The 25,429-nt window shown below is 36.5% G+C and overlaps 1 protein-coding gene across 2 annotated transcripts in view; it reads right to left on the minus strand.

The window, feature by feature from the left end:
- Positions 1–345: 345 nt before the first annotated feature.
- Positions 346–25,429, minus strand: part of LOC142351860 (phosphatidylinositol 4-kinase alpha-like) — a 51,763-nt gene continuing 26,679 nt past the window's right edge. For both annotated transcript variants that reach the window (XM_075404094.1, XM_075404093.1), the window contains 9 exons: positions 24,300–24,592; positions 22,787–23,582; positions 21,053–22,332; positions 14,525–14,680; positions 13,776–14,193; positions 2,357–2,550; positions 1,782–1,937; positions 1,220–1,363; positions 346–1,075 (listed from right to left, as the gene is read on the minus strand). In XM_075404094.1, coding sequence (XP_075260209.1) covers positions 509–1,075; positions 1,220–1,363; positions 1,782–1,937; positions 2,357–2,550; positions 13,776–14,193; positions 14,525–14,680; positions 21,053–22,332; positions 22,787–23,582; positions 24,300–24,592 — 4,004 coding nt within the window. In that variant the 3' untranslated portion in view covers positions 346–508. The remainder of the gene's footprint in view (positions 1,076–1,219; positions 1,364–1,781; positions 1,938–2,356; positions 2,551–13,775; positions 14,194–14,524; positions 14,681–21,052; positions 22,333–22,786; positions 23,583–24,299; positions 24,593–25,429) is intronic.

Raw genomic sequence — 25,429 nt, forward strand, 5'->3', positions numbered from 1 at the left:
TCGATGCCATCTGTGAATTTTGGAACAATAATGAGATTAATGATGAGCGATCTGATTACCTAGACATTTACTCTCAAGATTGAAGCAATATTTGTTGTTCTCTTTCCAATTCCTTTGTGCTGTTTATCACCCCAAGTTACGATTTAGGTCTTGTTTTTTAATAGCTTATTACTAAGTTAAAGTAACACGTGCGCTGCGTGCGTTAAAATTTTATGCCGACTAGACGATGCAAAAAGTGCGTGGGCTACTAACTTTCCCAAACTCAACTTACACAAACTCACTTCCTCAAATAAGCACAAGATGGCTTGAAGTACCTCTCTTAGTGGCTATATTGAAAAAACTGCATATAAAAAATTACTGATTCTTGCAGATCAAAATTAACTAATATACACAAATTACATATATATTTGATATTGACAATAGATAAATCAAATTCCGAAACATCATTCTGTGTTTTGCCTATCATCTATTTCTCCCATTAACTCCCGCAGTTAAGGTTAACATGCAGCTAAAAATAAGCAATATCGTTTTGCAGTGCTTGTATCATATCGTAAGTCTTACTCCAAATATTTTTACTGTTGTCATTTATGACTTTGAGCATGTGGTCTCTCGCTTCTTTTTCCGACAAATTTATCTTGAGTCTTTCTCTCAACTTGGGAATAGTTTGTCCTCTGAAACAGGGAAGGCCAGTTTCAAGCATCAGAGTAACCATCGTTATAATCTCCTCGTGGTAAGGTCGCAAGGCCAGGAATCCTTTCACAGTTAGTTCCCGGAACAAACGATAGAACGGCGGCTCTGTAATTTTGAAATTAGTTGCTGAACCCTGCGCGCCGCCTGCCGTTCTCGTGTTGTGACCCGCACACATCAAGTCTACGAACTCTGCAGTGAGTTTGAAGTCGGGCTCCCAGTTGAGGTTGTTACCTGGCGAGGACTCGAAGAGGAATCCAAAGTCAATGTGGATCACGTGACCATATTTGTCAATCATAATATTTCCATTGTGTCTGTCTTTAATCTGGAGAATGTACCCCACTACACTGTAGGCTGCCATGCTGATCACAAAGTTGCGCCTCGCTTCCTGCAAAATACACAAATTTCATTGAGAGATCCAGTTTTGACACAGTGAGTTCGAGACCCGTAGCAAACCCTGCTTTCAAATCCGAGCCTTTGGTTTAATTAATACGCATTCAATCATTTCAAAATCTCACGTGTATAAACGTACCTGGTATTCGCTGGAGTTGATGTCTCCAAACATGTTTATGAAGTAGACATTCAATGACTGCTCAGCTGTTTTTCCCAACTCGTCTCTCGTCCGACTGTCGGGCACACACTCAATCACTCCACAGCCAGGCGCAGTTGACACCACCTGAGACAAATTTGATTGCGACACGTTGCAAATATATACATTGGCGCCTAAAGCTAATAGTGCTCCTTGAATGGTCACCCCTTAGGAACAATGGACCCCCCCCCCCCCGTTGGAATATAACCATCATAGCCAGCAATAATCGACAATTTACTTTTTATATTGGTTAGTACATTGCAAATTTGCAAGCGAAGTGGTGTGTTCAGAATTGCTTATGAAAACAGAAATTTTGTTGAAGGTGTGGGGAGGCAGCTCCATCTATTTAATTGCTTTCTTAATTTTAAAATGTAACGACTCATTCGACAATATTTCTGTGCTTTTGCAATTAAGAAGAAAGAATAAGAAATTATGTTTAATTCGGCAAAAATTCTTCTTTCATCAACCATACCCTTCTCATAAACATGTTCCCATCAAGTCTTACTTTATATGGAAATAGGTAAAGATCCAGTCCTATGGACTTGAATATGTTCTGGAATAGTTGTATCAGTTGCAGACACAACATGTCTTGTCTGCAGTCATCGCCCACTTTGAAGATACAGCCTTGCACATATGTATTCCTGTTACGCCCAGAACTCGACTGTAAAACAAGAAGAGCATTAGCAAGTTACCAGAGTTAGTACTTAACAACATTAGTTAACTATACATCCCAATAAAATCTTTTTCGTCATATTTTTCTCTTAATAGTTTTATTATTTAATACAACGACGAAGCGCAGTGTTTTATTGTCAAACATTCAGAATTTGCAAAAAAAAATTGTTTCAGTCTTCTGTTAAAATACATGATAGCAATGTTCTAACACATAATGTCGACTTTCCTACTTCCTCGGGGAAAATCTCACCGTATGTAAAAGATGGCATATGTTAATTATGATTGTCATTCCCGCCTCTTATCAGGCATTACAAAACCATTATCAGCTCAAATACACGTATTAGTTTATGATAGCCAAAATTTTTGTATGGAGAAAAGTAAACACAAGTTTTCCGTTAAGATACTAACGGAAGATGATGCTCCGTAAGTGTCGACGACTGAACTGGTGGAGGATTCGCGCTCCTTATTTCCAGCAGCAGTAGAGGTGGTCGCTGGTTTTTGTTTCTTCTGGACATAGAACTTGGCCAGGAAAGGAGCTTTGGCTGCACTCTGCATCGGAATTCCAGACGTATAGTCAATGGCCACAACTTCAGCATTTGGATCTAATAATGGCAAAGAGGTTTGCAGGTCTCCGAAAGTTTTCGAGTTCGAGATCTTAAGAATTTTAACCTTATCTCCATAGAAATTGTTTTGAATATAACCCACCAACGTCGTGCGAATTGCTCTCAAACGACCGGCGAGCGGTTGGCTTTGCTAGTACCCAGCTGGGTCTCAGAGATGCAAGCATTGGGAGGGGGTAGAGTGTAGGGTTGGGAGGGCTGGACGAGATGGGGGCCAAACTGGCAGATAGATGGGGGTGAGTGGGGGGTAAAACTTATAAGATTGAGAACCGCCCTTTGCATCATAAAATTATCTCCTAAAAAGTATCGCCTCTTTGTGGTGAATTGCATACTCAAAGTATGATGGCTTAAGTCTAAAAATGCCTTTAAAATGCTCCAGCCACGAGCAAACATATTGATACGTGCTTCAATAATAGCATAGATATGTAAATGTTTCAAGTTTAAAAAAGCCAATAAATTATAGACGAATAAATCTTTTATGAGTTATGAGTAAGGAGTTTGAGAAATTGGTTTTTGAACGTATGCTTAAGTTTTCAGTTGATCAGTGCGAATTCAGAAGAACTGGTATTGCACTCTTAAGTTGGATGATATAATAGCAGAATCCACAGAAAAATTTGGATGTTGTCAGTTTCAGAAAGGCTTTTGATAGTATAAACCATTGAAACCTTTTAAAAACTACATATGTAAGGCTGCACAGGCCAAGCAATCAGCTAATTACAGTCCTATCGCACGATAGAACCCAATTTCTTGTTCATAAAGGAAAAGCCTCAGATTTGTCTACAATGGACACAGGCGTGCCTCATGGCTCAATTCTTGGACCACTAGTTTTTAATTTTCATCAATGATAGATAACAAAAATTGACATCTAGCGATGCAGTTATTTTTGCTGATGAAACTGCTATTTAACACCAGTGCAAAAAAAATAAAAACTGATTTTGCAGTCGCTCTTTTAGAATAACAGCGATGGCGTAAGGCTAACAAACTTACTTTGAATCCAAAAAACTGAAGTTTCCTACTTTTGGGAGAACCCTCAAGACATCTAAAATCTCCTTGAGCAAAAAATAGTTGATACTGCTGACTCTTTTAAATATTTAGGGGCCACTATGGACAGTAGATGTTCTCACTGATATCATGTCAACTTGGTTGATATCAAATTAGAAAAATTCAATTGAGTCATGTATCAAGCGCGCATACATTTTCGCGCTCAAATTTGCTTAGGTTCTATAAAAGTCTATGCAAAACCAGCTATTGAGTACGGACTACTTGTGTATGGGAACTACTCATAACTCCAATTAAAGTGAATTGAAGCAAGGCAGAAAAGCATTCTTAGAACCATCTTGAACCTGCTCTCAAACGACGGGCGAGCGGTTGACTTCGTCAGGAGCTAGCCACGGTTTAGTGACGCTAGCTTAAGCTTATTTGAAAGGGCGTGAGGTGAGCGCAGCGGGTGTCCACCGCAGCAGTGGAGGGGGGGGGGGGGAGGTTGGTGCTACATTGGGGGGGACCTTTGGCTGCATGGGTCCCTTACGGCCTGAAAATTTGCAGAGGTGGGGATTGGGGGGGGGGGGCTGATATTGTGGGCGGGGGTAGGGTGAGGGATCAATTTCTACGAACCACCCTTCATACCTTAAATATAAGTCTCCAAAACAGTTTCTGTGAATCGCATACTTGGAGAGTGAGCTGACGGTCTCTAGGAGAGATTAACGCCCACTGGGCGCTACCTCTTTATCCCGTTTTCGAGGACAAAAAGTCAAATGGGTCAGACAAAAAAGGACCAAAAAGATTAATATAATTGCTACAAAAGAGAGCAATTAACAATGATTTCCTGAAAAGTGCTAGTTAAGTAATTTATGCTAATAAAACAATTCTTCTTTAATTCAATGTTAATGATGGTTATAGATGATATCTTGCCACAAAACAGCAGCTGAAATGCGGCTCATGAGCTAAGGAAGGAGTGAGATAGTGAAATATAAAACGTGAACGAGCAGGAAAAGGAAAGAAAAAGAAACCCCGATCGACAGAGAGAGAGAGAGAGAGAGGGAGAGATAGAGAGAGATAGGATTATTTTCGATGACGATATTCGACTCTGCAACCTCTAGTTTTCTAGCCTTGTGAGTAATTAAATCATACAGGAAAACCTGCGGAACACTGATAAATTAAAATAGAAGTTTCCTGATATCGCAGTAAAAAATGTTTCAAACCAATTTTTGTCTCTTAGAGTTCTGTCATTTAACCCATCTGCAAGACGTAAAACTTTCGTTGGCCATTAATACTATATATTAAATGCATGACAGTTTATAAGGCACCGTGTTTAACGAAAGGCGAAAATGAATGTTTAGGAGGCCTCTGAAGAGCATGTTTAAGAGCTATTGAAGAGCATGTTTAAGAGCTGTTGAGCATGGTTAAGAGGAGAGATTGTGAGAGGTCAATGACCAAAAAAATGCTCTCGTAAAAGGTTAATGTCCGAAAAAGCGCAGACTGCAAAAGAGTCATTGACCAAAATGCAAAAAGTCATTGACCTAAATGCAAAAAGAGTCAATGACCGATAATTCAACCGCAAGAAAAGTCATTCACCGAAAACTGTCAATTAGAAATAGATCCAAAAAGAGGGTATTGCTATTCTTGGCCTTTCAATGATTTCTTGTTATTCCGTTGACGATATGCTGGATGTCAGCATATGAGGTTAAAATACTCTATTTAAAGGCTCTCAAACGAAGTTTAGCAATTTTATTACTCCTGTTCTTCTTTTTCATGCGATTTTTTACGGGATAAACAGGTAGCGCTCACCGGGCGTTAAGTTTCTTCAGAGTCTTTAACTTCTCCTGAACACAAATTGTTCCGATGCTTTAATCGGAACTTTGTACGCAAAATGTATGCGTGAGCGATATAATATTTTTGAACAATCTTTGTTTTCGGTTTTGCTTGATCTGTCTCTTGAAAGCTTTTAAACTGAAGTTTAATTAACTTCATGATTTGTTGCCAGGTTTTTTCTAGATCAAATGAAGAGTTAGCCTGCGAAAAGAATTGATTTTTCTTTTCTACTCTTGAAGGAAGATCTTTTCTCTCTTTTTTTCTTTCTTTTTGTGCTCCTTCTTTCCCTCCTTCTTTTCTCTCTTTTTTTTTCATTTCTCTTCTTTTATTTATCTTTGTTTTTTTTCTGTGTTTTATCTTTCTTTTCTCTCTTTCCTCTCTTTCTTTTCTATCTTTTGTTCTGCCTTTCTGCTTTTCTGTTGCTTTTCTCTCTTTCTCTTCTGACGTACTGTTCTGTCTTTTGTCTCTCTTTTTTTGTCTGTACTTTTTCTTCATTTCTCTTCTCTTTTCGCTTTTTCGTTTATTTTTTTTCTCTGTCCTTTCTGTATTTTTTTCTTTTGCTTTTCTCTTTGTTCGCTTCTCTTTCATTTGAATTTTTTTTTTCGGTCTTCGCTCCATTTCGTTTCTTCTCTCCTTTCTGTTTTTTCTCGCCGTTTTCTCTTTCTGTTCTATATTTCTTTCCTATTTCTCTTTTCTCCGTCTTTTTTCCGGTCTTGTTTTGCCTTTCTTTTATCTCATTTTTTTTATTTCGTTCATCTCTTTCGTTTCTGTCTTTAGTTTGCCCCTCTCTTTCCTTTTCTCTCTTGCTTTTCTCTCTTTTCTGTATTTATTTTCTCTCTTGCTCTTCTTTTTTTCTCTTGCTCTTCTCTCTTTCATATCTTTTCCGTCTTTCGTCTCTTTCTTCCTATTTTTCTCTCTTTTCGGCTTTTCTTTTCTCTTTTTTTCTTTCAAATTTGATGTTCGTCTGTTCTGCCTTTTTCTGTTTTGTTTATTTTGTATTTTACCTGTCTTTTCTTTTCCTTTTCTCTTGTTTTTTTTCTGCCGTTCTACTTCTCAATCTTTTTACTTTCGTTCCCCTCTCATTTCTCTTTAGTTTGTCGTTCTGTGCTGTTTCTGATCAGTTGTCCTTTTCTCTCTTGCTTTGCTCTTTCTTTTTTTTCTTTCTTTTTGTGCTCCTTCTTTCCCTCCTTCTTTTCTCTCTTTTTTTCATTTCTCTTCTTTTATTTATCTTTGTTTTTTTTCTGTGTTTTATCTTTCTTTTCTCTCTTTCCTCTCTTTCTTTTCTATCTTTTGTTCTGCCTTTCTGCTTTTCTGTTGCTTTTCTCTCTTTCTCTTCTGACGTACTGTTCTGTCTTTTGTCTCTCTTTTTTTTGTCTGTACTTTTTCTTCATTTCTCTTCTCTTTTCGCTTTTTCGTTTATTTTTTTTCTCTGTCCTTTCTGTATTTTTTTCTTTTGCTTTTCTCTTTGTTCGCTTCTCTTGCATTTGAATTTTTTTTCGGTCTTCGCTCCATTTCGTTTCTTCTCTCCTTTCTGTTTTTTCTCGCCCTTTTCTCTTTCTGTTCTATATTTCTTTCCTATTTCTCTTTTCTCCGTCTTTTTTCCGGTCTTGTTTTGCCTTTCTTTTATCTCATTTTTTTTATTTCGTTCATCTCTTTCGTTTCTGTCTTTAGTTTGCCCCTCTCTTTCCTTTTCTCTCTTGCTTTTCTCTCTCTTCTGTATTTATTTTCTCTCTTGCTCTTCTTTTTTTCTCTTGCTCTTCTCTCTTTCATATCTTTTCCGTCTTTCGTCTCTTTCTTCCTATTTTTCTCTCTTTTCGGCTTTTCTTTTCTCTTTTTTTCTTTCAAATTTGATGTTCGTCTGTTCTGCCTTTTTCTGTTTTGTTTATTTTGTATTTTACCTGTCTTTTCTTTTCCTTTTCTCTTGTTTTTTTTCTGCCGTTCTACTTCTCAATCTTTTTACTTTCGTTCCCCTCTCATTTCTCTTTAGTTTGTCGTTCTGTGCTGTTTCTGATCAGTTGTCCTTTTCTCTCTTGCTTTGCTCTTTCTTTTCTGCTTTTCTTTTCTCGTTTCCTCTTTCTGTTCTTTTCTTCTGCCTCTTTTTTCTCATCCTTTGTCTCTTTCTCTTTTTTTGTTTTCTCTTTTTGCTCTTTAGTCTCTCTTTTTTTCTGTTCTTTTCTGCCTTTTTACTCTTTATGTTTTCTCTTACTTTCTTCTCTTTTTATTTTATGCCTTTCATTTTGCTCTTCTGCTTTTCTTGTTTTTTCCTGTCTTTTTTTTCTGCCATTCATTTTTCTCTCTTTTGTTTCTCCTTAGCTTCACTCTTATTTCTTGCTTTTTCCCCGTACTTTTTGTCTTCCTTTTCTTTCTTCTCTGTCTTTTGTTTCTGTCTTTCTTTTCTCTAATTTCTTTCTAGTTGTCCTTTCTGCCTCTTTTCGTTTCTTTTGTCTTTCTGTTCTGTCTCTCTCCTTTTATTTTTAGTCTGCCTTGCTTTTCTTTGTCTTCTGTCTTTTTTCTCTTACCTTTTCGTATTTCGTTTTTGTCTTTCCTCTATTGCTTTTCTCTGTTCTTGGTTTCTTTCCTGCCTTTCTTTGTTCGAATTCGTTTTCTCTCCTTCCTGCCTCTGTCGTTTCTCTATATTTTCTCGTTCTTTCCTTTTTCCTTTTTTTCCCTGTTTTTTTTTGTCTCTAGCTTTTCTCTGTCTTTTCTGTCTGTCGTTTCTCTCTTGCTTTTCTGTCTTTCTTTTCTCTTCTTTTTCTTTTCTCCCTTGCCTTTCACTTTCCTTTATCCCAATTCTGTCTGTTTCTTATACCTCTTTCTCTTGTTCTTCTTTCATTCCTCATTTTTTTCTTTCTCTTTCGTCTTTCCTTTCTAGATTTTTTTAATCTATATCTTTCATCTCTTGTTTTTCTCTTTTTCTCCTGCTTTTGTCTCTTACTTCTCTCTTGCTTTTCTCTTTTCTTTTTTGCTTTTCTCTCTTTTGTCTTTCTTATCTGACTTTCGTTTCTCTTTCTTTTCTCTCTTTCGCTTCTCTTTCTTTTCTCTGTTCCTTTTCTGTCCATCTTTTTTTCTCTACTGTTTCTCTCGCTTTGCTCTGTATTTTCTGTCTTTCTTTTCTTTTTTGCTTTCTTTTTCACTTTTTCTCTTGCTTTTCTCTCTTTACTGCTTCTCAATGCTGTGTTTACTATCTTTCTCTTACATTTTTCTCTTGTTCTTTGTTCTTCATTTCTTTCCTCATTTGTTTCTCTTTTTCTCCTCTCTCTTTCCTTTCTGCCTTTTTTACTTCTGTCTTTCGTCTCTTATTTTTCGCTTTACTCCTGCTTTTCTCTCTTACTTCTCTCTTGCTTTTTTCTTTTTTATTTCTCTCTTTCGTCTCTTTCTTTTCTGTCTTTCGTTTCTTTTTCTTCTCTCTCCCTTTTCTGTCCATCATCTTTTTTCTTTACTGTTTCTCTTTTTTCTCTTGCCTTTCTTTTTTCGTTTGTATTTCTTTTCTCTCTTTCATTTGTCGTTTATGTCTTTTCTCCTTTTCGTCTTTTCTCTCTATTTTGTCTTTTTTCTCCTTTTCTCTTGCTTTTCTCTTTCCCTTTTCTCTTGCTTTTGTCTCTTGCTTTTTTGTCTTTCTTTTCTGTCTTTCGTTTCCTTTTTTCTCTCCTTAGCTTCTCTTTCTTTTCTCTCTTCCTTTTCTTTCCAATTTTTTCTCTACTTTTTCTCTGTTTCTCTCGCTTTGCTCTGTCTTTTCTGTCTTTCTTTTCGCTCTTGCTCTTTTTCCTTTTTCTCTTGCTTTTCTTTCTTTCCTGTTTCTCAATTCTGTGTTTTCTTTTTTTCTTTTACCTCTTTCTCTTGTTCTTTTTTCTTCCTTTCATTTCTCATTTGTTTCTCTCTTCTCTTTCCTTTCTGCCTTTTTTACTTCGATCTTTCATCTCTTATTTTTCTCTCTCTCTCTTACTTCTCTCTTGCTTTTCTCTTTTCTTTTTTACTTCTCTTTTTGTCTCATTCTTTTCTGTCCTTCATTTCTCTCTTTCCTCTCCCTTTTCTGTCCATCATCTTTTTTTCTTTACTGTTTCTCTTTTTTTGCTTTTCTTTTTTTTCCGTTTGTTTTTCTTTTCTCTTTCATTTGTCGTTTATGTTTTTTCTCTTTTTTGTCTTTTCGCTCTATTTTGTCTTTTTTCTGTCTTTTTTTCTCTCCTTTTTGCTCTTGCTTTTCTCTTTCTATTCAGTCTTTTTTTTGCTCTTTTTGTCTCTCTTTTGTCTTCTGTCTCTTTTCTCTTTTTCGTTTATCTCTTTTCACATTCCTCTCTGCGTTTCCTCTTTTTTGTTTGTTTTCTCCTTCCATATTTCCTTTTACGCTCCTCAAACATGCAGCCTAACGTATCAAGTGCGTTACGCAACGCCACCATGTAGAAGTTCGCTATCTGTACTAGTGTTAGCGCTCCTTAAATATGCAAATTATCAAAGCCCAAAAATTGAACATAAAATTGCTGGTACTTGGGGGTAATATACTAAATCAAACACATCGGTAACGTAATACCTAAGACTGTTGAACGAGTGGCATATGTTCCAGCCCGACGTGGTACGAGAAAAAAATGAATTTCACAACTTCTATTCTTTTAAATGATCTTTTTATGCTTTTGCGGACCTGCTAGTGATCGTTAAACTCAGTAAGAATAAGCTCAGTAAGAATTCGACAAAAAACATTCCGAAATTTTTAACACGATTGAAAACTTTAACAAAATCTTGCTAAAATTCGTAATATTGGCATCTTCAGAACCATTTTATTGTCTCGAGAGACTATCCCGTATCCCTATTTGAAGCATTAAATAGTTTCACTAGCTCAGAAAGATGCATAAACTTGGAAGATAAGAATTTTCCAAAAATTTGAAAAATATTAAATTTTATCAAAAAATTGCGACAACTCGAGTCATTAAAATATTGAAAATAACTCTACAAAGTATGCCGAGGAGGTTTCTGGGCCCCTGGGGCCGGAAAAAATTGAATATTCAAAACTTGCAAATATCCTTTTTAAAATTGCCTAAATTCGTAATATAAAAATCTTAAAAACATTCCATTACATCTAGAAACTATGCAGTAACCTATTAACAAACCCTAGAGGAGGTTCCTTGGCTCTCGAGGCCGGAGAAACCTAAAAACTGACAAAATTTCAAAAACTTGGAAATTGCAAGTTTGATTTTAAAAACTGCTAAAAGTGGTGATATTAAAAAGCTGAAAATTAGACCATGGCTAAAAAAAATTTCAGTAACTTATTAACAAAGCCAGACGGAGATTTTCTGACCCCGGAGATTTATCAAAAAACTGATAAAATTCGTTATGTTAAAAACTTGGAAAACATTCATTCCATTAGGTCTAAAAATTATATATTAACCTATTATCAAACACTGGAGGAGGTTCCTTGACACGTAGAGCTGAAAAATGAGAAAACGAAAAAACTGAAAAAAACCATAAAATGACAAATTCTCCAAAAGTTTGAAAAAAATTAACAAAACACATAGCTCTTAAAATGGTCATAAAGAGTACGTATGTCTTGCAAAGGTCCTTTATCAACCTTAATTAGACCCAATTTTAGACTATTGGAATAAAAAAAATTAAAAAATGACAAAAAAACACGAAAAAATTGCAACATTTTGGGCTATAACACTCCTAAAAATAACCTTTTAACCTTAGAATACGGCCTTTCCAGTAGCTTCACCACACTAAGCACTTGAAGGACTACTAAACGCAGCTAAGGGACTCTAAAGAAACTCAATGCCCGCTACCTGTTTATCCCGTTTTAAGGACAAAAAGTCAAATGGGTCAGACGAAAAATCGATCAAGCGAAAAATCGCATACAAAGACTAATATGATTGCTAAAAACTTCGTTTGAGAGCAATTAAAAACAGTGCAAGCACCAAAATACTGAAAGCGCATAACTTTCTCACCAAAAATGTTCTGATTACCTGAGACATGAAACTAGCCAAAAAAATCTTCACGATTATCTATATCAAATTTTTGATCTATACTTAGCTGACAACAAAAACCGTTTGATGTCTTCTTATCACTATAGTAATGATTCAACCTTCTTTTGCTTTTTCGCAAAATTTTCAAACATACCCGGCAGATTGCCGGAAAATAGCCGCCGTTGATTCCAATAAGCATGATTGGGATTGAAAGAATAGAAAATATTGAAAAAAAAAAGATTTTTGTACAAAAACATTTTTAAGTCCGATTTATTTTGATGGCATTTCGTAGTTGAACATACTTCTGTCTCTTAGAAAGAGGCTACAGGGGCTACTATGAATACCAATAAGCATTAGAGATGGTAACTAAGGCTTATAGGAACGACGTTCAAATAGCGGGCATCTAAAATTGGGATTTATGGGTTTATCCCGTTTCTACTTCTGACTTCAATTTTTTATACTGACTCTGTTCATTTTGAATTGCCTTGCTGAGCAACTGATGTTCAAAATCACTTTTAGCAGAATGAGAGAAGAGAGAAACTAGCGTAGAGAAGTCAAAAAGATATCACGCAAAAGGTAGAAAAAGCGGCAAAATGAGGTAAAGCCAAACATTTTTTTATTCGACGAAGTAAAAAAACTTAGCAGGATAAGTCCTGAAATAAAATCCAAGTAGTTGAATGAAAGACAGACCTAATGAACCTGACCAGCAGATCAATTGAACAATCCCAGCCAACAAGACTAAACAAAAAAAACCATCATTGCTAAAACCCTTGAAGCTTTTAACTTGAAGGCCATATATGACTCATTTCAAAATACTCATTAACTCACACAAAAGCCTTGAAAGAGATGGATCTGCCACTAAAAGTAGATAAACTGGACAAATATGACAAATGCATCAAGAACCTGAGAAGAGAAAATCAAAAAAAAAAATTTCCAAAAATAGGGCTAAAAAAGTCAAAACATTTCTTTGACTCCGGAGTGCTGGTTTGTAAACCGTCTAAAACATTTACCAGGTTTTGTTGTCCACTAAAGATAGCTAAACTCAGAGAATGACAAAAAATCGAAAAATTTGAAAACAATCGAAAATTTTAAATTGCAAGGTTTATTTAAAAAATTCCCTAAAATTGCAAAATTAAAAAATTGGAAACTATTTTATTGCCCCTAGAAACTATGTATTGACATACTAGCAAACCCTGTAGGAGGTTCCCTGGCCACTGAATAAAAATTTCAAAAATTTAGAGAAAAAATTGCAACTTTATCAAAAAATTGGTAAAAGTTATTAAAATGTTGAATACCATTCCATGGCCAAAAAAATTTTCAGTAAATTGTTAGCAAACCCTAGATGAGGTTTCTTGCCCCCTGGGGCTGGAAAACTTGATAAATGACAATGTCAGAAAATTTGAAAAAAAAGAGTTTGATTTTAAAAAAATGGTAACAATCATGAAGTTAAAATGTTTAAAACCACTTCATTACCACTAGAAACTATGCAATAACCTATTATTAAACCCCAGAGGAGCTTTTTTGACATCGAAGTCTGAAAAACAACTCAAAAAATGACAAAAATTTTCAAACAATTTGAAAAAATTAGTATAAATTACCGTGTTTATGTTTGGAGTAGCAATAGATATAGCGCTTAAAGTGGCCGTAAAAAGCAATTACGTCTTGCACAGGAACTTTATCAACTTTAGTGAACGTCAATTTCAGACTGTTCTAAAAATCCAAAAAATGACGAAAAGTGCTAAAAATGTCATTATTTTAGGCTCAAAAACTCCCAAAAATGACCTTTTAACCTTGAATTACGGCCTACCCAGTAGAGTACTTGAGGGACCACTCTGAGTACTTGAGGGACTACTAAACGCGGGCCTCTAATGAAACCTGTTTATCCCGTTTTGAAAGCTCAAAGTCATGAAAACAGGTGTGAAAACATCTTACAAAAATAAAAAAAAGACAGCACCAATACAATCCAATTCTTGGATTGTAAAAAGGAGCGCTATAATAGCCGGCTGAGAAGATGAGGGCGGCTATTAACCACCCCTCAGTTGGCTTCTTTGAAAGAGATTGAACAGCTCGTATAAAGTCCCCCTGTAGAGTCTTGTCTGTCCCATGTTTTCTTATTTTAATTGTTTCTGCATTTATGTAGATAATATGGAACTTAAAATCACTACAATGAGTTAATTAATTAATTCATTCATAGCAAGCCTAAAGGCTCTAAGAGAACTTAATGTCCTCCAAGCGCTACCTGTTTATCTTGTTTTTGGGGAAGAAAAGTCAAAAGGGTCAGACAAAAAATCGGTCAAGCGAGAAATCGCTTTAAATAGACCACAGGACTAACATAATTGCTACAAAATTCGAGCAATTATTTGAGAGCAATTAATAACCTCAGGCAAAAAGTCAAGCATCTATTTATCTACAAAAAATGCTTGATAATTATAGCCAAAGACAACCCACCTGTAGGAAGATAGCATCCTTTTCTTTCTCCTCCAACTTCGATACTCTTCAACAGACGTTGACATTCAGCCTTCCGTTTCGGCCCTTTCTCGAAAGGACGAATTTTTCCACTGATCGAAGTTACTTCTGCGAAAAAGTCGAATTCTTTTCTGTACATATCGGACTGCTCAGGTGTGAAATTTTTCTTAATTTGTTCAACCAACTTCAGACAGAGTTCTCCAATTTTCTCATCCTTCTGCTCTTTTTCTTCATCTCTGTAGGCGTTTGTTTCCATATTCCAAATAAACTGATGGGCAAGAATTTCGTATTTCTTCGCAGCCCATAAGATGAACTCCTTCACGTAGCCCAGGACGTCATCATACCGCAAACTTTGCACTATTTGGGGCACGAAGAATATCAACACGTCTTCCGGGTAGGACTGAAAAATTCTCATATTTGATACCTCCCTCCCCTCTCAAATCGTCAATAAAAACGAATGATCAAACGAGAAATAAGCATTTTTACTAAGAACAAGTGTTTATCACGCTTACTTTAAAACTGGCCAATAAGAGACCTTGTATAAACAAAATTAATTAATCAAAATTTTTAGGTGGTTAAAAATTTTTGTCGCATTTAAAATTTTGATTTTACGAGTATATCTATATCATGCCAATAGCTGCTTACTGGTTAACGCCGTTCATTGGTCACATGTTCATCCATAAGTTGAGATTTAACCAACAGCATTGGAAAAAAACTAATCAGCTACTTACCTGTAGCATTCGAATGGCGTACTGTGCAGTGTACGAACTGCGTGTTGAGAAGAGTAGTTTGAGAGCAGCACATGGAGTGCCATACTTCCATGTCAGCACAGGCATCACCTCAGCACTGTCTGCATCCTCCATGTCAGAACAGAGATAGTCCACTGCCTAAAACACATGATCTTCATTCAGTCAATACTAACCAAATCATGAAGTGGAAACGCAACCCAACGTTTCTAAAGCACTCAGCAAACATGAGTATCAATATGATCAAATGCATGTCAACGTTTATTTAGTCTCGTTATTCTTTGGAATTTCCCATTGCAAGGGGTTTAAAATTTGTCTCTAAATTGCGAGAAAATTTGGTTCCGAAAAATTAACGCATCGTTTTAAAAATGATCGAAAAACATTGACTTTTTTCTAGTTTTAGAGTGATAAATTTAAAACCACGAGGAAAAAGTAAAGTAAGTTTTCTGAAACTTCTCTTCACAAACTAAAAGAGAGAAAAACATACCCGGCAGATTGCCGTAAAATAGCCGCCGTTGACTCCAAAAAGCCTGATTGGGATTGAAAGAATAGAAGATATTGAAAAAAATATACTTTTGTACAAAAACATTTTTTAAGTCCTATTCATTTTGATGGCATTTCGTAGTTGAACATACTTCTGTTTCTTAGAGAGAGGCTAGAGGGGCTAATATCAATACCAATAAGCATTAAAGATGGTAACTAATACTTAGAGGAACGACGTTCAAATATCGGGCATCTAAAATTGGGCTATATGGGTTTATCCCGTTTCTATTTCTGACTTCAATTTTTTATACTGACTCTGTTCATTTTGAATTGCTTTGCTGAGCAACTGATGTTTAAAATCACTTTTAGCAGAATGAGAGAAGAAAGAGCTGGCCTAGAGAAGTCAAAAAGCTTTCACGCAAAATGTTGAAAAAGCGGCAAAATGAGGTAAAGCGAAACATTTTTTTGTTCGACGAAAAAAAAACATGGCAGGACAAGTCCTGAAATATAATCCAAGGAATTGAAAGAAAAACAGGCCTAATGTACCTGACCAGCAGATCAATTGAACAATCCCAGCCAAAAAGACGAAATCTCGAAAGTTGAGAAACTAAAAGAATCAAACTAAACAAATAAAAACAATTATTCCTAAAACTCTTGAAGCTTTTAACCTGAAGGCCATTTATGACACAAAGCAATAGAGTCATTAACTCACACAAAAGACTTGAAAGAGATTAATTTGACACTAAAGGTAGATAATCTCGAAAAAAAAATGGCAAATGCTTCAAAAAGAAATAAGAAAAATGCTACAAATGAAAAGGAAAAATTTAAAGATATTTTTCGAAAATGTGTCTGGAAAATGTTCAAATTCATTTTTTCTCTGTGGAGTTCTGTCTTGTAACTAATCTGCAACATTTAAAAAGTTTCGTTGGCCAAAAAAGATAGTTAAACTCTGAAAATGACAAATCAAAAAAGTTGAAAACAATCAAAAAAATTTAAATTCCAAGCTTTATTTAAAAAATTACTTAAATTTGCAATCTTAAAAAACAGAAAATTATTTTGTTGCCACAAGAAAATCTGCAATAACATACTAGCAAACTCAATAGCAGCAAACCCCTGGCCACTGAGGTAAATTTGTAATATTAAAATCTTGAAACACATTCCTCATTACCACTAGAAACTATGCAGTAACCTATTATCAAAAACTAAAAGGAAATGTTTCGGTTGTTCAGGTTAGAGAAACCTAAAAATTGACAAAAATTCTCAAAAATTGGCTTATGCCATGGCCAATAAAAATCTTGCAGCAAACTATTAGCAAATCCTAGACAAGATTTCTTGCCCCCAGGAGCTGGAAAACTTGAATAATGACAATTTATGTCATAAAATTGGAACAAGTTTTATCAAAAAATGGTAAAATTCGTGAAGTTGAAAACCATTCCATTACCACTAGAAACTATAAAATAACCTATTATTGTGACACCAAGAGCTGAAACAACAAAAATATTCAAAAAAACTTGAAAAAATTTTAAAATTGGTGTAGCAATACATATAGCTTTTAAAATGGCCATAAAAAGTAATACGTCTTGCAAAAGACCTTTATCAACTTTTACAAACATCAATTTCAGACTGGTCCAACAAAAAACTCGAAAAAAAAGGCGAAATTGCAAAACATTGGGCTCAAAAACTTCGGAAAATGACCTGTTAACCTTGAATTACGGCCTTCCCAGTAGCTTCACCACTCTAAGTACTTGAAGAACTACTAAACGCGGCTAAGGGCCTCTAATGAAACTTGATGCCCGCTGAGCTTTACCTGTTTATCCCGTTTTGAAAGCTCAAAGTCATGAAAAAAGGTGTGAAAACATCTTACAAAAAAAGACAAGCACCAATACAATCCAATTCTTGGATTGTAATAGGAGCGCTATAATAGCCGGCCGCAAAGATGAGGGCGGCTATTAACTAGATTAAAGAGAATTGCGGAGTAGGTGGTGAATACGCTTTCCACTTCAGTTGTAAAGAAACAGTTTCTTTCTAGCTTAACATCTTTTCTAATCATACTCCAACCTCCAAGCACAAATATAGTTCAAAATTTTGTACTGCAACATATCTGTAGGTATTTAAAACGCAATTGTGCGGGCTGAAGGTTCAAAAAGTGCCCCAAGTGACGATTTGATCTGATCTTTCTGACTACAAAAGATGGTTAAAAGAGACGTCTAACTAAGGAATTTGATTAGTTTTTGTACTTATATGAAAAGTTAAACAAAGCCGGCAGATCGCCGGAATAGCTGCGAAAGAATAGACCTGCTTACCGTATAATATACATAGAAACAGATACAGATACAAGTTGAAAAAAGTTATCGACGCCGATCAAAAAGCTATGTGAAAAACATTCAGCGATAAAAAAAAGCTTGTTAAAATTCATTGCGCAGAAGCCTTTTTATTAGGGACCTTTAATACAAATACTAGTTCATTTGACCTTATATTAGTTCAAAGTAAACTTGAAGTTTTAAAGTGCAAAAGTCACTTTATTGAGTGAGGTAAGTCACGTATGATCAAACACTAATCACGCAAATGATAAAGACTTTGCAAGAGAGAGAGAGAGAGAGAGAGAGCGTGAGAAATAACGTCGTGCGCGCAGAAAACGTAAGTGAGAGAAAGAAGTCATTCAGAAAATTTGACTTTTTGAGCTTTGATGCGTGCACAAATGTAAAACAAAAAAGAGCGTCAGTCGACGAAACAAAAAAAAACAGCAGGACAAGCCCTGACGTACAATTCATTGACAAGAATTTCCATTGACTACACAGAAAACTAGACCCAGAACGGACTATGAGTGAATTGAGAAAACCATCTCTTAAAAAATAAAGAAGAACAAAATCAATGTCGAAATGCCGCTAGCGCGAACAGAAAACCACTAGCGAGAAATGTAAATTTGATTCTAACAAAAAACTAGGCCCAGAATGAACTATGAATGGATTGCAAAAACCAATTAGAAATTAATTCGATCCAAAAATTTGAAACATACCCGGTAGATTGCCGAAAAATAGCCGCCGTTGATTCCAATAAGCATGATTGGGATTGAAAGAACAGATATTGAAAAGGTTTTTGTAGAAAACAATTTTTAAGTCCGATTTACTTTGATGTCATTTCGTAGTTGAACATACTTCTGTCTCTTAGAAAGACGCTACAGGGGCTACTATCAATACCAATTAGCATTAGAGATGGTAACTAACAATTATTGCAAAGACGTTCAAATAGCGGGCATCTAAAATTGGGCTTTATGGGTTTATCCCATTTCTATTTCTGACTTCAATTTTTTATACTAACTCTGTTCATTTTGAATTGCTTTGCTGAACAACTGATGTGCAAAATCACTTTTAGCAGAATGAGAGGAGAGAAACTAGCCTAGAGAAGTCAAAAAGATTTCACGCAAAATGTTGAAAAAGCGGCAAAATGAGCTAAAGCGAAACATTTTTTTGTTCGACGAAGTAAACAAAGCCGGCAGATTGCCGGATTACCTGCGAAAGAATACACCTGCGTGCCATATAAAAGAGATAGAAACAGATACAGATCTAAATTGAAAAAAAAAATCGACGCCGCTCAAAAAACTAGGTAAAAAACATTCAGCGATAAATTAATAAAGCTTGTTAAAATTCATACCGCAGAAGCCTCTTATTAGGAACCTTTACTGCACATATGAGTTCCTTTGACCTTAAATAAAATCAAATTAAACTTAAGTTTCAAAGTGCAAAAGTCATTATAATGAGTGAGGTAAGTCACGTATGATCAAAATCTAATCACGCAAATAACCTAAGAACTTCTGCTAAAGCGAGTGAGAAATGACGTCACGCGCGCAAATGCCGTTAGTGAGATGAAGTCATTCAGAAAATTTGACATTTTGAGCTTCGATGCGTGACCAAATGTAAAACAAAAAAGAGCGTCAGTCGACGAAACAAAAAAACATAGCAGGACAAGCCCTGACGTACAAATCATTAACAAGAATTTTGATTGACAACACAAAGAAATAGACCCATAACGGACTATGAGTGAATTGAGAAAACCATTTCTAAAAAATAAAAAAAAACAGAAAATCAATGTCAAAATGCCGCTAGCGCGAACAGAAAACCACTAGCGAGAAATGTAAAAATTTGATTCTAACAATAAACTAGGCCCAGAATGAACTATGAATGGATTGCGAAAACCAATTAGAAAATAATTCGATCCAAAAATTTGAAACATACCCGGTAGATTGCCGAAAATAGCCGCCGTTGATTCCAATAAGCATGATTGGGATTGAAAGAACAGATATTGAAAAGGTTTTTGTACAAAAACATTTTTTAAGTCCGATTTATTTTGATGTCATTTCGTAGTTGAACATACTTCTGTCTCTTAGAAAGAGGCTACAGGGGCTACTATGAATACCAATAAGCATTAGAGATGGTAACTAACACTTATAGCAACGACGTTCAAATAGCGGGCATCTAAAATTGGGCTTTATGGGTTTATCCCGTTTCTATTTCTGATTTCAATTTTTTATACTAACTCTGTTCATTTTGAATTGCTTTGCTGAACAACTGATGTGCAAAATCACTTTTAGCAGAATGAGAGGAGAGAAACTAGCCTAGAGAAGTCAAAAAGATTTCACGCAAAATGTTGAAAAAGCGGCAAAATGAGGTCAAGCGAAACATTTTTTTTGTTCGACGAAGGAAACACAGCCGGCAGATTGCCAGAATAGCTGCGAAAGAACAGACCTGAGTGCCATATAATAGAGAGAAACAGATACAGATCTAAATTGAAAAAAAATCGACGCCGCTCAAAAAACTAGGTAAAAAACATTCAGCGATAAATTAATAAAGCTTGTTAAAAATCATACCGCAGAAGCCTCTTATTAGGGACCTTTACTGCACATATGAGTTCCTTTGACCTGAAACAAATTCAAATTAAACTTAAGTTTTAAAGTTCAAAAGTCATTATAATGAGTGATGTAAGTCACGTATGATCAAAATCTAATCACGCAAAAAACCTAAAAACTTTTGCTAAAGCGAGTGCGAAATGACGTCACACGCCTAAATTCCGTTAGTGAGAGGAAGAAGTCATTCAGAAAATTTGAATTTTTGAGCTCTGTGTGTGAACAAAAGTAAAACGAAAAAAGAGTGTCAGACGACGAAACAAAAAAACATAGCAGTACAAGTCCTGACGTACAATTCAAAGAATTTTCATTGACTAAACAAAAAACTAGACCTAGAACGGACTATGAATGGATTGGAAAAACCAATAAGGAAAAAAAATCCGATCCAAAAATCGAAAAAAAACAGTAATAATCAAAGTGAAATTGCCGCATGTGAACAAAAACCAATAGCGAGAAAGCAAATTTTTGTTCAAACACCGTTTTCTCACTCTACTTTAAATTTAGAGCGAAACAATTTCACGCCGCAAAACCAATTGCGTTTTCGCTCCACTTCCTGTTTCGGCGTGACCAAAATCACTACTCCAATTTGACTTCAAAAATCATGAAAATGTTAAAACAGATCTTAAAAAAAGACAGAGCCCCCAATACAATTCAAATTCTTTGAAATGTAAAAAAAACCAAGTGCACCGCAATATAGCTTCGCTCAGCTTACAGCTTCGCAGCTACAAAAAATTGGAGCGCTATAATAGCCGGCTGAGAAGATGAGGGCGGCTATTAAAAAACAATAAAAACTAAAGTGAAATTGCCGCATGTGAACAAAAAACCACTAGCCAGAAAGCGAATTTTTGTTCAAACACCGTTTTTTCACTCTACTTTAAAATTAGACCTAAAAAAAATTCACGTCGCAAAACCACTAGCTTTTTTGCTCCATTTCCTGTTTCGGCGTGAGAATTACAACTCCAATTTGACTACAAAAATCTTGAAAATGTGTGAACAGATCTTAAAAAAAGACAGCGCCCCAATACAATTCAAATTCTTTGAGTTGTAAAAAAACCAAGAGCACCGCAATATAGCTTCGCTCAGCTTACAGCTTCGCAGCCATAATAAACGTGTGAAAAACCAAATTTTACCTGCGGAATGTGTGTTACATAATGCGGGTAATTTCTGACCAGTTTCCTCAGTTCCTTGACTATAGCGTGATGGTACTTGAATCTGGTAGGCAGATTAATAGCCAAATCTGGGCTCACACACCATGCTACAAACGTGTACTCAGTCCAGAATTTCTCTGAATTCGTCTGGGCAAGTGAGCTGTTCACAAAAGCGCTCAACTTTGGCAATTGTTTAAACTTTGGTTCATCTGGCAATTTCAGAGGACTGAACCAAATTGTCAAACGTTCTATCTCTGTCCATATTAACAAGTTCAAAAGATTCAGTTTGCTAGCAAGATTTTTCAGTTCCTCTTTTTTTGAACCCCGCATTTTCTTGGCCCTGTCAACTAAACGTACAACTCTCATACGTTCGCTTCTCAGCAACACGAAGAAATCGATCAAAGCCGAAATGTCTTCGCGTAAGTTGTCTCGACTTTGGACAGGTGGTAAAGAAGGTTCGGTAAAGAACTCGAAAGCGCAGTTGAGAATTCTCTTTTGATACGTGTTGCGAGCGTGCAATTCCGACTCTAAATTGTCGTCTTTCGGAAATTTGAACTGAAGCAAATGGATCGCCAGAACCAGAATCCTGAACCGGACCCCAATGGCACCCAGACTTCGATTCATGATCGGTTTGAATTCCAACTTCAAATTAGGATCCTTGACCAGAGATTCGCTGTGTAAAGTCTGGCCTATTAAATGGTAGATCATATCTACCACGTCATGATCGCTAAATTTAAACGTCGCAAATTTCTGTTCCAAAAACTGGATCAACAAGCTATGAGGAACTACGAAGTCTAAACTCGACGCCGTTTCCGCGTCCTGAGAGAACACGGAAGGATTTTTGGTGTTGTTTTCTTGCGAGAAAATGCCAAGCTTGCGATCTTGAGAGCTATGCCACGCTTCACAGATATACATGAACAGTTGCAATGTTAGATCACTTCTAGCAGACAAAATCCATTCCCAACAAGCTATGGAATTGTTCACGCCTTGTTCTGTGAAGTGGTTGAGGAATCCACAACAAACTGTTTTCAACATAAATCGGGTTTCGGATGTATTTTCACTTGCGATAATTAAAGCGCCCAATCTGAAAACAGCATTGAAGAATACTTCGTCAGTGCTGTCTTTCTGCATTAGTTCACGTGCGTACTTATGTTGCAGCTCATTCGGTGGTCTTTCCATTTCACGAAGTGAGACTATCATTCCGAGACACTTGCTTCTGTGAGACATGAAGGACACTATGTTACCTCGTTCCTGGCAAGAACCTAAAAGATAAATGAGGCAAATTAGTTCTACATTCATGAAAGAACTCTAACTTGTTCAACTCTATCCCAAACTTCATTTCTTTGGATGTCCTTCCCATTCCGTAAAAGGGGTTTCAGTTTTGAGACTTATTGGAAAGGATTCTCATGTAAGGATCAAGATGTATAACGGAACGTGCTCTAGCAAAACACATTCACACCTTTATGCGGTACTTAACTATTATAATTAATGATCGATCTATAGAATATCTGACCTCTAGGATTGACAAAGCAAACTATGCCTCCTTTTTCTCCATTAGAGCCCCCTCCCCTATTAACGGGGCTAGAACAAAGTCTCAAATTACTGTATCATTAAAATGAGGTGGGGCTAGAACATTTTTTAAGAAGGCTATGATGGTCACTCATAATAGTCGAATTTAAAGAGAAAATGCAGTCAATCTGTCAAAAAGCTCCGTACCTGTTGCAGGGTCAGCTTGGTTATCGTTAACCAGGAAATCCATAGCCAGACGCCATCCAGGGTGAAAGGATGTTGAACATACACCCTCGTCCTTCGTGTGGATATAATGCATAAGATGGGACTTGGTTGTATTCCCCGCACTCTTAACTGCTTCCTGGATGAAACTCTTCGTTCGCTTTGTGAAGTCACTCAACATTGCTTGTCTCTCTTCAGTGGTCCTAGTATGAACCAGTTCCAGGCCGGTTCCCGAGACCGGAGTCTTTAACGCGATTCCCTCTTGACGTTGTTGCAAATTCATACTTTGCAGATCCAGGATTTCAAGTGACGTCTTGATGAAGTAGTAGTTCCAAAGAATATTCGGAAACTCCGTCAGTAACTGGCTTAGGTAATGGTCGGCCTGTTTTCGAATGACATGAGCCGGATCGTTGAACTTTATGAGTAAAAATTGTGAGTGCTCTTTAAGCAAAGATTCATGTGCCATATTACGCGATTGGCATCGCATCGTGTCCAGATAAATAGTAAACACGTAATCACAGATCCCTTTGGTCACCGTCCACATGTTGTTTATTTTCCCTTCTTTCATCAACTGTAGTTCCTCAAAATATTGGAATATGACTCGGAACGATGGTATGGAAGCATGCTTGTGACGTAAGCTTTCCAATGTAATGGCGGCGTAGGCGAAGTTGATTTGAGACGAAGTTTCTATTTTTTGAAGGGCATTGGCGAACTCGTCTTTGGCTTTTGTACGCGCAATCAATTGTGATTTTAGCAACCCCATCTCATTAATTGAGTAGTCCTAAGTAGCAAATTGGGAATCAGTAAAACAGACAAGCAGCACAAGACAAACCCACCCAACGCAAAAAATGAGAGCAATGGGTTTACACTATCAAAAATCTTTAGACTTCTTTCTGCTCGAGGTAATTTTTCTTCTTTAATGGAATAAGATATTGAATCTGAATCTATCGCAATGATCTACAGCTGTTATTAGGCTACAAACATATTCCCGAGAAAAAATGGGGATTATTTATGTAGTCCCTTGCGACGATAAACATGCTTCAAGAGGAGGAGACAGATTTTATTTAAGTATAGAATGCTGAGCAAAATCACGAATCTTTTCCGTTTCTGCCCCCCCCCCCCCCCCCCCCCCCCGCCACATCTTAATCAGTGCATACTTTATTTGCACCCCCAAGCGCACGTGTCATTTTCACACAATAATTTACTGCAATGACACGTTCTCTGTAACGAAGGGCGGGCGGGGGGGGGGGGGTATAACGTACTTGGTTTGGCGGGGGGGGGGGCAAACGGAAAAGATCCAAAACCGCTTACAAGTAACACTTCACCATATGGTAAAGGGACATTTAGAACGAAGTCAATTAATCGATATTTTTCCTAATTGGTAATCATTGTTTGTTTTTCAGTTTCTTAATGAGCACTGTGTGTTGCTGCCTTGCTAGCGAGAACACCTCTCTCAATTTAGGTGACAGTCAAGATTACTTATTTCAGCTCCACTAACATCCATAAACTTGAAGTCCACATCTACAATCTGCATCAAATTCTGAGATTCCTCACTGAGTACGAGCAGCGGTGATTTCCTCGCAATCTTAGTGATCGCCTCGAACCACTTTGGAGAATTGCTGGCAGACTTGCTCTCATCGTCCAGTTGGAGCCGAGAGACGAAGAACCAGAACTGCTGGAAGGCTTTGTAGACTTTCTTCTGAGATTCGAACTCCTGAGGTATGCGTTCAAGTAGCATTGCGATTGGAGTAAGCAGCTCGCCACTGTTGCATTTGGATTGTACGTTGGGGCCTAGAACAGATTTGGATGCATGAAAAGTGGTGTACATAATTTTCTATGCGCAGGACTTTAAAATTTCGAAACAGTGTGTAAAAAAAATTGTTGTTTCCAACATTATTTTACCTGATATAGATATCCTTCGATGCAATCAAAAACATAACAGACAACGTCGGGAGTGAATTGCTCTCAAACGACCGGCGAGCAGTTGGCTTCGGTAGTAGCCAGCCACGACTTAGGGATGCTAGCATTAGGTTTGCTAGAGCGGAGTGGGGGATTTAAGCTAATGAGTTATTATTTAATTTGGATAGTGTTTTGAGCTTAAAGGGTTTTTAAATGGATACACCAATTATTTTCGAACAAAAATATTATTTTTTTGAAAGTTTACTATCTCCTCCTCATTTGGTAGATAATTAAGTCAAAAACGTGGTTTGGCGGGTTCGGAACATCATGTGCGCACATTACCGAGCCTCGTTGGATGTTTTAATTTCTTGGAATAAATAATAACGACCAATCATTTTTACACGAATTTTAAACATTACCGCGGATAATGAAACAGTATCGTTAATATATACAAAAAACAAAAAACCTCGATAGTTTCATCAATTTATTCGCTCAAAACACATCTGTATTTTGATCTAGACGTTAACTTTGATTAAAGTTTTTAGCTAGCTCCATGGAAACAAGGATGTGCGAGCCTCCTTATTACATACTATTTTCAAGTTCAACGATGAAGACTTTATGCCTTCATACAAAAATCAGTCACTTCTTTGGTGCCATACGTTGAAAGCTCAATATTCTTTTTCAATATTTTGGTAATTTGAAGAAAGAGCTTAAAAACATAAACAGTTC

Source organism: Convolutriloba macropyga, chromosome 13, assembly GCF_964194025.1.
Source record: "Convolutriloba macropyga chromosome 13, txConMacr16.3, whole genome shotgun sequence".
In the NCBI taxonomy this organism is placed as follows: Eukaryota; Metazoa; Xenacoelomorpha; order Acoela; family Convolutidae; genus Convolutriloba; species Convolutriloba macropyga.